The 15,337-nt window shown below is 42.0% G+C and overlaps 1 protein-coding gene across 1 annotated transcript; it reads left to right on the forward strand.

Annotated features, from left to right (window-relative positions):
• The first annotated feature begins 290 nt into the window (after positions 1 to 290).
• On the forward strand, positions 291 to 6,172 carry ZFP36L1 (ZFP36 ring finger protein like 1). Its single transcript, XM_069092010.1, has 2 exons — positions 291 to 544; positions 3,304 to 6,172. Exons 1-2 carry the CDS (start codon positions 488 to 490, stop codon positions 4,261 to 4,263), a joined length of 1,017 nt encoding a protein of 338 aa, XP_068948111.1. The 5' UTR covers positions 291 to 487; the 3' UTR covers positions 4,264 to 6,172.
• Positions 6,173 to 15,337: the final 9,165 nt, after the last annotated feature.

The raw sequence follows: 15,337 nt of genomic DNA on the forward strand, positions 1-15,337 counted from the left end.
GCCCCCCTTCCCCCCTTCTTTTTAACTCTAGGTGTGTTTAAAACGTACATGCGGCAAAGGGAGTGAACTCTAAACTTTTCCTCTGAAAAAAAGTTGTACGGCTTAAGTGTGGTTTTTTTTTCTTTGCTTTTCTCTCCTCCCCATTCTTTCTTTTGAAAGTTTTTTTTTTCCCTCTCTTTCCCCTGCGTTTGACCGCATGGCTGATTCAACCTCGTTGTCAATCAACTTTTTTTTCCTCCTCTTCCTCATTTAAATGAGTTTAAAGCTCCTCCTCCAGCTAGCAAGTCTTGAAACTTTATAAATTGGGCCTTAAAAGCTCAGCAGCCTGGGAGAGTCTAAAAGCCGAGGGGGTGGTTGGAGCTGGGTGTAAGAGAACTCCACAACCCAGAGAAACTGGAGGCTGTACCTTACCAACACTGTGATTCTTTTTTAAAAAAATTATATATATATATATTTTACCCCCCCTCCCCTTATTTGAACTTCGAAGATGACCACAGCTCTGGTGTCTGCAACCATCTTCGACTTGAGCGAAGTTTTATGCAAGGTAAACCGGGTCAAAGCGTCCCCCCCCCCCATTTAAACTTTTGCTTAAAAACAAAACCTTTAGCTCCTGGAAAGTGGGAGGAGGGATAGAGAGGCAAGACTTTTTTCTTTCCCATTATTACCTGTATTTACATCTTGTAGAAGATCTTTCTTTTGCCTTTTTTTGGTTGTTGTTTAAAAGTTCAGGAAAAAAAAATAGAATGGGGTTTTTAAAAAGCAGCCCTATGGGAGGAGGGGGGAATCTGCGGTTGTCCGATAACTTTTCTCTTCAGATGGTAAAAGAGACTTTTGGAAATTTTTTTTATGTAATTCTGCATTCGTTTCACAAGAAGTTCAAAGTACACTGACGCGGCTCCGTCCCCCGGCCCCCTAAAGTGTCTTTCTCTGATTTGTAATTCTTGTCAAACTTGGGTTCACCTTCTTTTCCATTTTGTTTTAAAAATGGATTCAGTGCGAGTTGCTTTCCCCAAGGAGAGTCTGGTCGTGTCTGGGGGCGGCGGAGCGGCGAGAGGGCTTGATGTGGGGGGGAAAGATGGTTGAGATAGATCAGAAAGGATGTTGCCAAACGAATTTGCAGAGGAGTTGTGTCTTAAGTCTCGTCTGGACGACCCTGCAGTTCTTCCTATTGAAAATACGGGACTTCGTGGAGACTTTTCATTTGGGCAAAGCTGGCCCTTTCCGGGAGCCTCGGGAGCCTGGAAGGGGAGTGTAGGTACAGCGACTTTTAGGGAATGGGAGCTGGCTGGAGACATTTTCAAATCTAGAAACCTGTTTGAATTGGGTATCATGTGAAACGCTGATTTCTGAAATTCGAGCGTCATTGTGACCAATAGTCTCCCTTTCAAGAAGTTTGCATAGACTTCCAAGAGTTGAGTTGAATGTGACCTTGGACATTATGAAGTTTGCAGAAGGGAGGGTGGTTTAGCAGTTAACCAGAGTTTCAAGGGGGGAATATTGTGGGAAAGCAGTCAGTGTATGTAGCAATTGGCTGGCGCTTCAAGTTTTCTTTCTTTAGCGAAGCCGTGGGTGCCCCTCCCCCCATCTGAAAGGGTGAAGTTGCTCAGCCACTTTTAATTGCTACAGTGTTTTGACTACATTTTAAACACGTCTGGTCTTGTTTGCTGCAACTTTTCCCAATTTGCTCGCGCTGTTGGTGCTGCTCACACGGCTGCAGCTAGAAGTGCAAGGAATCACAGGGAGTTGAACGCACACGTACCCCCCCCCCCACACACACAGACACCCACACACACAAATAGAGAATAAGTTTTCCGCCTTTCTTGCTGCCCTACCTCTTTACCGCTGTTACTTTCAGCCACCTGGGAACTTTTCCATTCAGTCCTTCTTTGATGTGATGTTCTCCCCCCCCCCCCCCACCTCCTTTCCCTCCCCTCCCCCTCCTCTTTCTAAATGAGCCCCATTGTTGGAAACTCGGCTCTTAGCTCTGAAGCCGTAATCGGTTTGGCCGGATTGGTTGTGCATTGGGGTTCGCCTTTATTTCTAGCCGCTGACCTGAAGGGGCAAACGTTAAATTTGCACAGCGACACTCACACGGTGCTGAGAGCCCAGCTCCCCTTCCACTTCCAAATTTTGGGTATATTTTTCAACAGGTGTGACTGGAGGGGGGCTGTATTTGTGGGACAGAAGCTTGTCTGTGTGAAATTTCCCCCCCAGGATAGAAGGAAGGATGGGATGGGGGGGGGAGTGAAGGGGTGAGACTTGAGATTGAGGCTTCCTCTTTTTTTTTTTTTTTTTTGCCTTTCCCCCCCCTTCCATCTGCAGCTTTCCTTTAAATATTAAAACACTGGTGCCCTTATCCTGCCCTGTTTTAGCATGCAGCCAAAAGACTAATTGCAATGGAATCCTCACAGGGTTGGGGGTGGGCAGAGGAAGGGGTGGTGATGTAGAACTATGATGGGAAGATGTTCAGGACAAGAACATGTGTCTACAGATTATCAATGAGTTTATTTCCCTGGATACCCGTTCCCACCACTCTACCCTGCCCCTTCTGTGTTTTGCTACCCAGCTAGTCTCTAGAAGTAGAGAGCTAGTGAAGTCTAAAGATCTGCTTGATGGGGAAAGTATTTGGAAGGGATGAAATTGAAGGAACTTTGAGGCCAAGTTATAGGAGAAAAAGAGCAGGCATCAGGGGGTGTAGGGGCTGGCAGCAAAGACTGATGAAGGGTAAAGGGGAACATAACTGATGGGTTGCTGCCCCTAAGACTTTTAGGGGGCACTCCAGAAATCTGGATTCCTTTGGGAAGGCTTCAAGTCTGTCTGGGGTGCCAAACAGGTTGCATTTTGATGAAATAAAGAGGGAGGCAATTTTTGGGGGGCTACTCTAGTGGCAGTGGGTGTGGCAGGGAAACATTGTTAAAGTTGTGGGGGGAGGAGAGAGAGAATATATTTTTGCCAGTAGGCTTTGTTTCGTTCTTTGTACTTGTATCTCCAGCACTTAATAAATACTTGTTGATTGTTTGTTGATTGCCTGTTGATTGAGACTAAGGTGAGGACTGCATAGAAACCTAGAGGGACTGTGTAGAGTGAGAAGTACTTTTGTTGAGAGCAGATGAAGAGATATTTAGAGGGACTGGCTGAGAGAGTTTGGGTACCTGTGCTTAAGGAGGGAAGGGAAGGGGTATTGGGGTACAGTTTGCTGGGAAATTGGGGTGTGCTGTGTTTTTGGCAGAAACCCCTTGCCTCCCTTCTTCATCTCATTTCTTCTCCCTTTTCCCCTCCCTCTCTTCTCCTTCTTCCATACAGAATAACAAGATGCTCAACTACAGTCCCTCCAGCCCAGGGGGCTGCCTGCTGGACAGGAAGGCAGTAGGTACCCCAGCAGGTGGGGGTTTTCCCCGGAGGCACTCGGTCACCTTGCCCAGCTCCAAGTTCCACCAGAACCAGCTCCTGAGCAGCTTGAAGGCAGGGGAGCCGTCCCAGGCTCTCAGTTCCAGGGACAGCCGTTTCAGGGACCGCTCCTTTTCGGAGGGGGGTGAGCGGCTCCTGCCTCCTCAGAAGCAGCCCGGGGGAGGCCAGGTCAACTCCAGCCGCTACAAGACAGAATTATGCCGCCCCTTCGAGGAGAATGGTGCCTGCAAGTATGGAGACAAGTGCCAGTTTGCCCATGGCATCCATGAGCTAAGAAGCCTCACGCGCCATCCCAAGTACAAAACAGAGCTGTGCCGTACCTTCCACACCATTGGCTTCTGCCCCTATGGCCCCCGATGCCACTTCATCCACAATGCTGAGGAGCGCAGGGCCTTGGCAGGGGGCCGGGACCCCTCTGCTGACCGTCCCCGCCTCCACCACAGCTTCAGTTTCTCTGGCTTCCCCAGTGCCGCCACTGCTGCTACCACGGGGCTGCTGGACAGCCCCACTTCGATCACCCCACCTCCCATTCTGAGTGCGGATGACCTCCTGGGCTCACCCACCTTGCCCGATGGCGCCAACAACCCCTTTGCCTATTCCAGCCAGGAGCTGGCCAGCCTTTTTGCCCCAAGCATGGGGGTCCCTGGAGGCGGCTCGCCAACCACCTTCCTCTTCCGGCCCATGTCAGAATCCCCTCACATGTTTGACTCTCCTCCCAGCCCTCAGGACTCCCTCTCGGACCAGGAGGGCTACCTGAGCAGTTCCAGCAGTAGCCACAGTGGTTCAGACTCCCCAACCTTGGACAACTCAAGGCGCCTCCCCATCTTCAGCAGACTCTCTATCTCAGATGACTAACCAGGGCAGGGAGGGTTTACCCCTTCCTATTTTTCCCTCAATCCCCTCCCCTCTCCCAGATTCTTCTGTCCTCATCAATTTCCCTACAACCCTTTCTACATTAACAAGGTTAAGCTCGACCCCTTTCCCCTAGCCTTGGAATACCCCCCACTCCTTGCCCCTTCTTTGTCCCACCTAACATAATGACAAGTCCATTTGTCTGTAGCCTTCTCTAGCTTGAACCTCTTCCCCCAATTCCTCATCAATTTTCTACCCCACTTTTCATAAAAAGACAAAAGTCCCAACTGTTGGTAGTCGCCTTTCTCTCTGGCTTAAGCCTTAAGTGCCAAATCACAAAAGCAAAAAGCAGTAACAGTTTACAAAAACAACTTAGTGCCTTTAAACCTAACTTTTTTTTTCCACTGTGACTATATTACCTCTCTAGCTGCAGAGGGCACCAGTGGGCCTTCTTGACTCTGCCCTTCAAATGTAAAGGGGAAGGAGGGGTAAATGTAAAGGGGCTTTGGGGAGTGGAAAAGGATCATTGGAATCAGCAGCTCCCTCCACTGGCCAGGAGAAACTGGACCTCTATTACAGTCTCCCACTTTCCCCCCAAACTCCTTCCCTTCCTTTCCTCTCCCTGGGACCATTCCCACCAGGCCCCGAAGCATGTAGAAAGCTGGCAGCGTTTGAATCCTTTCCCCTCCCATCCCATCCCTCCTATTCCCCTTGTTGACTAATCTTGCCTGGGTCTCTGCAGGTCAGCAGGAAGGAAGGCTGAGAATGGACAAAGATGTGGGACTTGAACGATTTAAAATTTTATTCTATGTTTTTTTTTAGTGGGGAGGGAGGAAGCGAATGCTAGGTGGACCATGAAAGACTTTTGATTTTGGTGCTAAAAAGTTCCCCAGTATATATGTGACATCTATAAAAAGAAAAAAAAAGGAGAAAGTATAAGGGGTGAGTGGTGAATGGTATTCATTCCATATACAATTTCTGTGTAAAACGATTTCCAGTAGAAGTAGCTATAATGGTTTTTGCTCTAGAGTACATTAAGTACGTTAGGACTCTTGTTATAGCACTCACGCCATGCTTTTTTTTCTGGGTTTTTAACTGTATAACTTTCAGAAATTGGAGAGCAAAAATTTTGCTTGTCACTGCACACAATATAAAAAAAAAGCTTATTTAACTTATCAAAAAACGTATTTATTGCCAAACTATGCTTTTTTTTGTTAATTTTGTTCATATTTATCGGGATGACAAATCCATAGAATATATTCTTTTATGTTTAAATTATGATTCTTCCATATTAATCTTAAGATTGTGAAGTGTCTTTTTTCCTTTTTTTTCCACAGTTTAATATATTATACTACAATGACATTTTTTTTTGTAACTTTACACCTTTTGGTTATTTTATTTTAAAAAAAATGAAAAATTAATTTAAAAAATGCAAAAAACTGTTGGATTATTTATTTTAGAAATTCCCCCCCCTGTGTTGGACTGCAAATTGAGTTTCTTTCTTTCTAGACCTTACACAGCTAGGACTTAGAATGTATGTAAAAGTTGTGGTAAAAACAATAAAACAGTAAAGAAGGAAAGCAACTTTTTTTTTTGTATAGCTTCTAAAAAGGAAAGAACAAAAACGAAACCCTCGGACTTCCCACGTGCTACTCGACATTTTGAGCACACATTTGTGGTTCAGTATTCCAGGTCTTTAGTTTTCCAATATTAGTGTAAACAGAACTCAAACACACACACACACACATATACATACACAAAGATGAATGTAATTACTTTTTTCCTGTTACTGTTCACTACCGATGCTTTCTATTTCTTTTTCCTTTGTGTGAGTTTATTTAAAGAAAAATCTTTTTGTAACGACTGTTTGCAGTTTAGAAATCAATAAACCCCCAGGTTTTTTTTCAAGAAACTTTGGCAGTGATATTGGTTTTGTTCTTGTGTACACAAATGGCACTTCTTAAATTTCTGCTAATCTCTTACCTCCAGTTCCTCTTCTGTCCAATGAGAGAGGGTTTAGCTATGTGAGTTCCAAGAACTCTTAATATTCCACAGTTAGAGACTCTCTTTGGGACAGATCTCTATCAAACTCCTGCTGACACACTAAGCAATGGGCTCCGAAGGTGGGGGGGGGGTAGGGTTGTGCCTGACCCAAGGGCTATGTGATCAATATCTCACCTTCCCCAAAGAGCCAGCCATGAGAGTTATTTCTAATCCAGTAGCACTTAACCCCTTTTCCCCACTAGTATTCTTTTAGTCTGTCTCTTTCATTGTTTCAGCCCCTTCTGAGCTAGGCATTGGACTCTCAGGGGAGTTATGTTGCTACCTGGGCGCCCATAGCTCTAGCTGTTACAGATGGTATATGGAGAATTCTCCTTTCCTCACCGTACCATACTGTTCCTTTGACCTCTCCCTAGATCGCTCCCAGAGCTGTGATAGGCACCAAAGTGCTCCTGCTTGATCCAGGGCTAGTAAGAGAGCCCTGTCTCCTTTTTCATTTCGGGCAGGGCATCATAAGTTGTACAGTTTGAATAGCTATGGATGGGTTGTGACAAATCACAGATCTTTTTACCTTACCTTTTATTTCACACTCTCCCAGATTTCCCCATCACTGTAAGAGGTCCCACCAGCCTTTTAGTCTCCCAAGTTGACAATTCAGTCATCTTTGACTTCTCACTCTTCACCACACATTTCAAGTCTGTTGGCAAATCTGTATCTCCATAAACATCAATCCCATTTTGTCCCCTTTATCTACATCACCTCATTTGAACTATTGCAGTAGCCTCCTAAATGGTCTCCCTGCCTCAATTTCCCCCTGCAATTCACAACTGTCCAAGTGAGGTTTCTGAAAGTACAGGCCTACTCAATAAATTCTAATAGCTCCCTATTGACTTTAGGCTTAATAATTAATCATTAGCTCATTATTAACATTTACTTTTATAGGTTTTATTATTTATACAATTAAATATATACAATTATAAATGTTCACATTAGGGATGTGTGCTCAAAACTTTTATGCTGATAGTGGTACAGAATCAAAAAAGTTTGGAGATCACTTTACTAGAGCTTTGATCTGTAACAAAGTGAGGGATCTTTGTCATTTTTCCTCGTTCCTTTTTACTAGCTTGGTGTTTCAGAGATATATTTCCAATCTAGGGGTTAACCAGGTTAAGGGGGGAGGGAGTGGCTAGTTGAATATGACTAAGGCTGCACAAGCTTTGTTTCCCATGCCCACACAAATACCATCTTTTCACCCTGAAGATCCATGAATTTTTCCCACTGGAGTGTCCAGCTCCGTCTTCTGTGGTAGCCATCAACCTATCAAGACAAGATCCTAGCCTCTCAGTGACGGAGACTTGGATTCTAAGAAGTGTGATTCTAGTTCTGTGTTTCTTAAACTGTTGTTTTTCATCCTTTGTTCTTGAAGAGGACCAATGACATCGTGAGGGTGATAATCTTACTTTCCAGGTAGATAAGCCGCTAAGAGAGACTTGATGCTAGTCATGGTTGTGTGTGTTGCTACTCAGATCTGGGGAAGTTTATTTTCTTGAATGAACTAGGCTTATCCTGATAGCAGTTAGTTCTGTATTGGACACTAATTAAGTGAAATTCAAGGAAAGGATTGGTGAGGTCTAGGAGCATCAGTGAACTGAACAATGCTTTCCTTAGCTTTGGTCTCTACTATAGAAGATAGAGGTATATGAACCATTAAAATATATATATATATATATGCCAAGTCTTTTTTTCAAGGTCAAAGATAGGAAAACTTTGCTGAGGCTAGGGTGGGCCCCTTTGTCCCCAAAGGTTAGAGCGGGCCCCATCTTGGGGAGGGTTTGGGGGAAAAGTGTTTATTTTGACATTTTCCTGAAGCTTGGTTATTGGACTTTGGTCACATTAGCCAAAATGTCAACCTGGGTGGAGGTGAGGGAAGTATGACTTTTTTCTTTCTTTGTATGTCACCAAATAATCATGAATTGGTATATCAGACTATCTAAAGCACTGATCTGGGACCCAGAAGAAATGAGTCTGTTTATATCCTCTGAAACTTAACTAGTGACAGGTCCTTGGACAAATCATGTAAACTCACCATCAGGTTCCTAATCTAGAAAATGAATAATAATATTGCTACTATCTACCTCACAGGAATGAGCAGGCCCCAGAGGACTTGGTAGTACCTAAAATATGTTCTGAAAGTTTATTTTTCTCTCACTACTTCTCAAGTAGGCCTCAGATGTGATATGTAGGGTAAGTCTTATTCCTGGGTTCCTGACTTCCAGAGAGCAGAGGTTGGTAGAGAACCCAGGCCAGCACTGCCTCTGTATCTGTCCACCCTTGGTTTAGAAATTCTTAACCTGGGGTCCACGGATACCCTTTAGGTATCCACGGAGAGATTTCAGGGGTTCTATGAGCTTGGATGGAAAAAATTACATCTATTTACATTAAACTCTAAGTGAAGTTTAAGTATTTCCTTCAGTTATTTGAAAAAATCCTGGGGTGTCCACCAGACTGCCAAAGGGGTCCATGACAGCACACAAAATAGTTAAAACCCTTTGTTCATTCTTGTTCCTTCATAACTGGACAGTTTGCGGAGTACACTATAGAGATTGGGCTAAATGAGAAACGAGAAGGGGATATGTCTGGTCTCTATCTCCTTTTCCTACTGCTTTTGTTAATTTCAGTTATGTCCAACTCTTTGTGACAGCATTTGGGGTTTTCTTGGCAAAGATACAGGAGTGGTTTGCCATTTCCTTCTCCTACTTATTTTATAGATGAGGAAACTGAGGCAAACAGGGTTAAGTGACTTGGCCAGGGTGACACAGCCAGTAAGTGTCTGAGGCCAGATTGGAACTCAGGAAGATGAGTTTTCCTGACTCTAGGCCTGGCACTCTATCCACTGTGCCACCAAATTGGCCCTTTCCTAATGCTACTTCCCCAATTAATAGTTCAATTTACTAACAATTTTTCTTTTCTGGAGGAGATAACCAGGTCATATAATCATAAAGCTAGAGCATAAACCTCAGAAGTCATCCAATCCAACCGCCTTGTTTTAAAAATGAAACTGCAATACCTTGGGGTTATTAAGTGATTTGCTCATATACTCAATATGGGTAGTAAGAGAAGTAATGTGGGGATTTGAACTCAGGTCCTGGGATTCCAAGTTCAGCACTCTGAGTTCAACACTCTTTACATTGCAAGGATGGTCAGTGGAAGAATTCTGGGGAACAATGGATTTTTCTAGGAGGAGATAACAGTCTGTGAAAATGTGGGCCTACATCCTAGATGGCCAGCCTCAGTCTATTCACTGAGCCAAAGCTCCAAGTATCCTCTAGGCCTGGGATGTGCTGTTACTATGGCCAAGATCTCTTGCCTGAAAAGTACAAGCTTAGGGAGCTGCTGGTAACTTAATGGAGTTTTATGAGTCAGCAAGACCCAGATTCAAATAGGACCTCAAACTCTTACTAACTGTGTGACCTTACTTAACCTCTGTGCCTTATAGATGAGGAGTTTCCTCATCTGTAAATGAAGAGGTTGTATTACATGGCCATTAAGGTCCCTTTCAATTCTGAAGCTGTGATTGTATGGTGTTATTACTTGGCCTAGGAAGAGTAACCTGATAAATTTCTAGAGAAGGAAATATCTATCTGAGAGTTATAAATCACCATTCCCTTCTACCAAGATGGAACAAAAGAAGTGTCCCTTTAAATTCAAATATGAGAGAATGTAGGAAGAAAGACTGTAGGAAGAAGAGAGAATGTAGTGAAGAAAGGACTGCTGAAAGTATGGTCCTAAGACACCAGGAAAGGCTACTAAAGGACAGGAAGCAGGGGGCTGACTCAGTGACCTATGCCTTCTCACCCCACAAGTCACTGAACTTGCTCCATAAATCCTTGAGCTGATATGTTTGAAGGTGGGTGTTTCACAGGGGAGGGGATAGGCCACCCTTTTGGACTTTCCTCCTGCTCTGACTGCTGTAGGGGTACCCTTTGTTAATGATTAATAGAGGGAAAGATCAGGCCCCAGGAATCCTAGAGTGGGAGTCAGTCCTGTCTTGTTATCACAGACCTGCCCCTTGTATATATGACTGGGCCAAGTCAGTATCACTGACGGAACTGTCTTAACCCCACCTGATTTCAGAGGTGGCAAGTTACTTCCCTTCCCTATTACCTTTGCAACAGCTTTTTTTTTCCAGCTTGAGTATTGGTTGGAAGAAAAGAGGTTCAGAGGACCAGGAAGCTAGAGAGCCAAAGCTAAGCATTTTCTTAATTGGTACAGCATATAAAGTGCCTCCTACAAGTGCAACACTTCTTGGCGATATGACTTGGAGATCAGTAAAACCTCTATTCTAAGGAAGATAATGTTTTGTGTTCATTCTTATGCCATCAAGATTTAGGAGCAGATTTTTTTAAATTTTCATTTTATAGATGTGGAAACAAATCCTAAGGGAGCCAGGACTTAAGGCTACCTGATGTTCTGGTGTTCTGCCGTTCTGCCTTCTTACACATTTTTCTTTAATCTTTGTAAAAGACAAACAAATCCTCCCAACAGCCATTTAAGTTACACATATAGATATTGTTTGTCTCCCAATTGTTTAGTAGGTTTTTTGTTTCTTATTTTATTTTTTCTCAGTTGTAAAAAATTTTTAACTTTAAATTTAAGAAATTTTAAGTTTCAAATTCTCTCCTTCCCTTCCTACTTACCCCTCCTTCTTGAGAAGACAAGTAATTTGATATAGATTATGCCTATGAAGTCATGAAAAACATTTCTGTATTAACCATGTTGCAAAAGAAAACACTGACAAAAGAAAAAAGAACAAGGAAGAAAGAAAAACTTTTCAACTCCATCAGTTCTTTTAGATTCGTTATCAGTTTTTCCTCTGGAGCTGGGTGGCATTTTTTTCATAACTCCTTTGGAATTGCCTTGGATCATTATATTGCTAAGAATAGCTAAGTCATTCACAAGGGAATGGTCATTGTACAACCATTGCGATTACTATGTATACTGTTTCCCTGGTTCTGCTTACTTCACTTTGCATCAGTTCATATAAGTCTTCCCAAGGTTTTCTGAAAGCATCTTGCTTTGTTATTTCTTATAGCATGATAATATTCTATCACACTCATATGCCACAAATTGTTCAGCCATTTCCCAATGGATGGGCTTCCCAATTTCCAGTTCTTTGCCACCACAAAAAGAGTTGCTGTAAATATTTTTGTACATACAGGTTTTTTCCCTTTTTCCTTGATCTCTTTGGGATATAGACCTAGTAGTGGGATTGCTGGGTAAAAGGTTTTATAATTCTTTGGGCATAGTTCAGAATTGCTCTCCAGAATCCTTAGATCAGTTTGTAATACCATCATCAGTGCACTGGTGTCTCAACTTTTCCACATTCCCTCCAACTTTTATCATTTTTCTTTCCTGTCATAGTAGCCAATCTGATAAGTGTGAGGTAGCACCTGAGTTGTTTCAGATTTTCATTTCTCTAATCAATAGTGATATAGAACATTTTTTCCATATGGCTAGAGATAACTTTGATTTCTTCTTGTAAAATCTGCCTGTTTATATCCTTTGAATATTTATCAGTTGGAGAATGACTTGTATTCTTACACATTTGACTCAGTTCTCTTATATTTGAGAAATGAGGCCTTTAACAGAGAAATTCCCCTCTCCTCCCAGTTTCCTGCTTTCCTTCTAATCTTGGCTAAATTGGTTTTGTTTGAACAAAAACTTTTAAATTTAATGTTATTATTTATTTTATACCTCATAATGCTTTCTGTCTCTTGGTTGGTCACAAATCCTTTCCATATCCATAGATTTCATGGGTAAAAATGTCCATGCCCCTTTATTGCTTATGATATTTAGATATTATGATACCTAAATCATGTACCCATCTTTACCTTTTTCTTGGTATACAGTGTGAGATGTTATTCTATACCTCGTTTCTGCCAAACACCTTTCTAGTTTTCCCAGTGATTTTTGTCAAATAATGAAGCTTAGATCTTTGGGTTTATCAAATCAGATGATTATTGTCATTTACTGCTGTATATTAGGTACTGAATCTATTCCACTGATCCACTACTCTTATTTCTTAGCGAGTACCAGATTGTTTTGATGATTACTGCTTTGCAATACAGTTTGAGATCTGGGACTACGAGACCATCTTCATTCATATTTTTTTTCATTGATTCCCTTGATATACTTGACCTTTTGTTTTTCCAGATGAATATTGCTATTTTTTCTAGTTCAACAAAATATTTTTTTGGTAACTTGATTTGTATAGCATTAAATGAGTAAATAAATTTAAGTAGAATTGTCACTTTCTTATATTGGCTCAGCCTATCTATGAGCAATTAATATTTCTCCAGTTTAGATCTGACTTTGTGTGGAAAGTGTTTCATAATTTTAGTTCCTTGGTTTGTCTTGCTAGGTGAACTCCTAAATATTTTACACTGTCTGCAGTTATTTTAAATGGAATTTATCTTTCTCTCTCTTCCTGCTGGACTCTGTTGGTAATATGTGGAAATTATTTATGTGGGTTTCTTTTATATCCTGCAACTTTGCTGAAATTGGTAATTATTTCAACTAGTTTTTTTAGTTGATTATCTAGGATTCTCTATCTTCTGCAAAGAATGATACTTTTGTTTCCTCATTGCCTATTCCAATTCCTTCCTTTTTTTCTTCTGTTATTACTATAGCTAGCAGGCTAGTACAATATTGAGTAATTGTGGCGATAATGGGCATCCTTACTTCAGCCCTGATCTTATTGGGAAAGTCTCTATTTTATTCCCATTACATATATGCTTGCTGATTGTTTCAGAAAGATACTACTTATTTTGGGGTATATGGAGTATTCAAGGAAGGTTAGTGCTTCTGGTAGGAGGGCTTGCTGAGCCATTTTCAGAGCTGTTCATCCATCTTTGGTGTCCACCTGGCATTTAACTCTCACCTATGGCTCTAAGAGACTGTAGTGGTTCAGGGGCCACAACCCAGTTAACCGTCTTGGCAGATAGGCTAAGCTAGCTTGAGGGTGACAGATGGTCCTCAAGCTCATCATGAGAGGGGTGTTTACCTCAATTATGTGAAGACTTTCCCCCAAAATGGACAAGAATAATCTTTTTGGAGCTGGAGCCAAGATGGTGGAGTAAAAGCAGGAACTTGTTCAAGCTCCCACCCAGCCACCTCTAATACCTGTAAAATATAACTCTAAATAAATTGTAGAGTTACAGAACCCACAAAATGTCAGAGAGAAACAAATCTCCTGTGAAGACAGCCAGGCAGGCTGACAGGAAGAGTCTATTGCACTGAGCTGGGAGCTGAGCATAGTCCCCCTTGAGCTGCATGGGCTCAGACGCAGGGTGGCCCCGACCACTGGCCCAGACCAGCCAGAGCAGACTTCAGGGGAGTGAATCACCAGCAGCTGTGGGCGTTTCCAGACTTCTCAACTCATAAACACCAAAGAGAAAGTAAAGCTCAGTAGGAAACCCTGTTGATCCAGGGTGAGAGAAGAGCACAGTCTGGCCCCTGCTCCTGGGGTGCAGAGGTGGTGGAGGAATGGTGGCTGCCTTCAGAGCTCCTGGCCTGCAGATTGTAGGGGGACCAGATGACCATTCAGAAGGTAATTGCTCTTGCTTTGACCTGCTTGGATCTGGGTTACAGTCTTGGGTGCTGGTCCTGGGGTGAGGAATGCCAGTGTGCCAGAGCTTGTGGTGGCTACAGAGAGAGTACCCTCCTCTTAGCTCTGACAACATTTGTGCAAACCCCAGAAATTTGGGACACAGCTCTCTCCACACTGGAAACAGAGTTCTACCATGGCAAAGAACTCAAAAGTCAAGTAACTGGATGAGCAAAAAAAGATGAGCAAGCAGAGGAAGCACAATCAAACCATAGAATCCTTTTTGGGGACAAAAAGGTGGAACCAGAAGAAGACAACAAAGTCAGAACCCCTGCATCAAAAGCTTCCAAGAAAAATGTGAATTGGTTACAGGCCATGGAGGAGCCCAAGAAGGATTTTGAAAAATCAAGTAAGAGAAGTGGAAGAAAAAATGGGAAGAGAAATGAGAATGATGCAAGAAAATCATGAAAAGCAGGTTAACAGCCTGACTGAAGAAAATAACACCTTAAAAATAGACTAACTCAAATGATAAAAGAGGCCCAAAATGCCAATAAAGAAAAGAATGCCTTAAAAAGCCAAATTTGCCAGATGGAAAAGGAATTTCAAAACCTCACTGAAGAGAAAAATTCCTTCAAAATTAGATTGGAGCAAATGGAAGCTAATGACTTTATGAAAAATCAAGATACTATAAAACAGATTCAAACAAATGAAAAAAATAGAAGGCAATGTGATATATCTCATTGGAAAAACCACTGACCAGGAAAATAGATCTAGGAGAGATAATTTAAGAATTATTGGACTACCTGAAAGCCATGATCAGAAAAAGAGCCTAGAAATCATCCTTCAAGAAATTCTTAAGGAAAATTGCACCGATACTATAGAACCAGAGGGCAAAATAGAAATGGAAAGAATCACTAATCTCTTCTTGAAAAAGATCCCCAAAAGAAAACTAGGAATATTATAGCCAAATTCCAGAGAATCATTTTTTTCAATAGCTATGAATGTGGCTAATGCTGGTGTTATGGAGTGCTCACAGTTTGGTCAGACATTGAAGACACCACGGATATCCATTGCATTCTGGGTCATCACCAGTTGTCCTGACTTTTGTCTTGCCACTGGACTTTAATGACTGTGGAAGAGAGAATGAGGCTTCCTACTTTGTACAATTCTGCCTCACTTAAATCCAGTCATGCATGAGTCAAGACATCACCCTTGTGATGTCTTTGGTCCAACGACAACTTATTATTTTGAGGAAAGTTCTATTTATTCCCATGCTTTCTAGTATTTTTAATAGTAATTGAGTTATATTTTGTCAAAATCTTTTTCTGTATCATCTATTGAGATAATCATATGATTTTTGTTGGTCTTGTTGATATGGTCAGTTTTCTTATATTTTTTCCTAATATTGAACCAGCCTACATTCCTGAAATAAATCCTACCTGGTTATAATGTGGGATCTTTATGATATAT

The sequence above is a fragment of the Petaurus breviceps genome, unplaced genomic scaffold (genome assembly GCF_028583685.1).
Source record: "Petaurus breviceps papuanus isolate PSGF00001 unplaced genomic scaffold, PetGlider_PUasm1.0 189, whole genome shotgun sequence".
In the NCBI taxonomy this organism is placed as follows: domain Eukaryota; kingdom Metazoa; phylum Chordata; class Mammalia; order Diprotodontia; family Petauridae; genus Petaurus; species Petaurus breviceps.

Excerpts from the sequence above, each read along its gene's own strand:
- ZFP36L1 (XM_069092010.1), top strand. The coding sequence starts at position 488 with ATGACCACAGCTCTGGTGTCTGCAACCATCTTCGACTTGAGCGAAGTT. Across the intron at positions 545-3,303 it reads TGAGCGAAGTTTTATGCAAG|AATAACAAGATGCTCAACTA; the intron begins GTAAACCGGGTC and ends TCTTCCATACAG.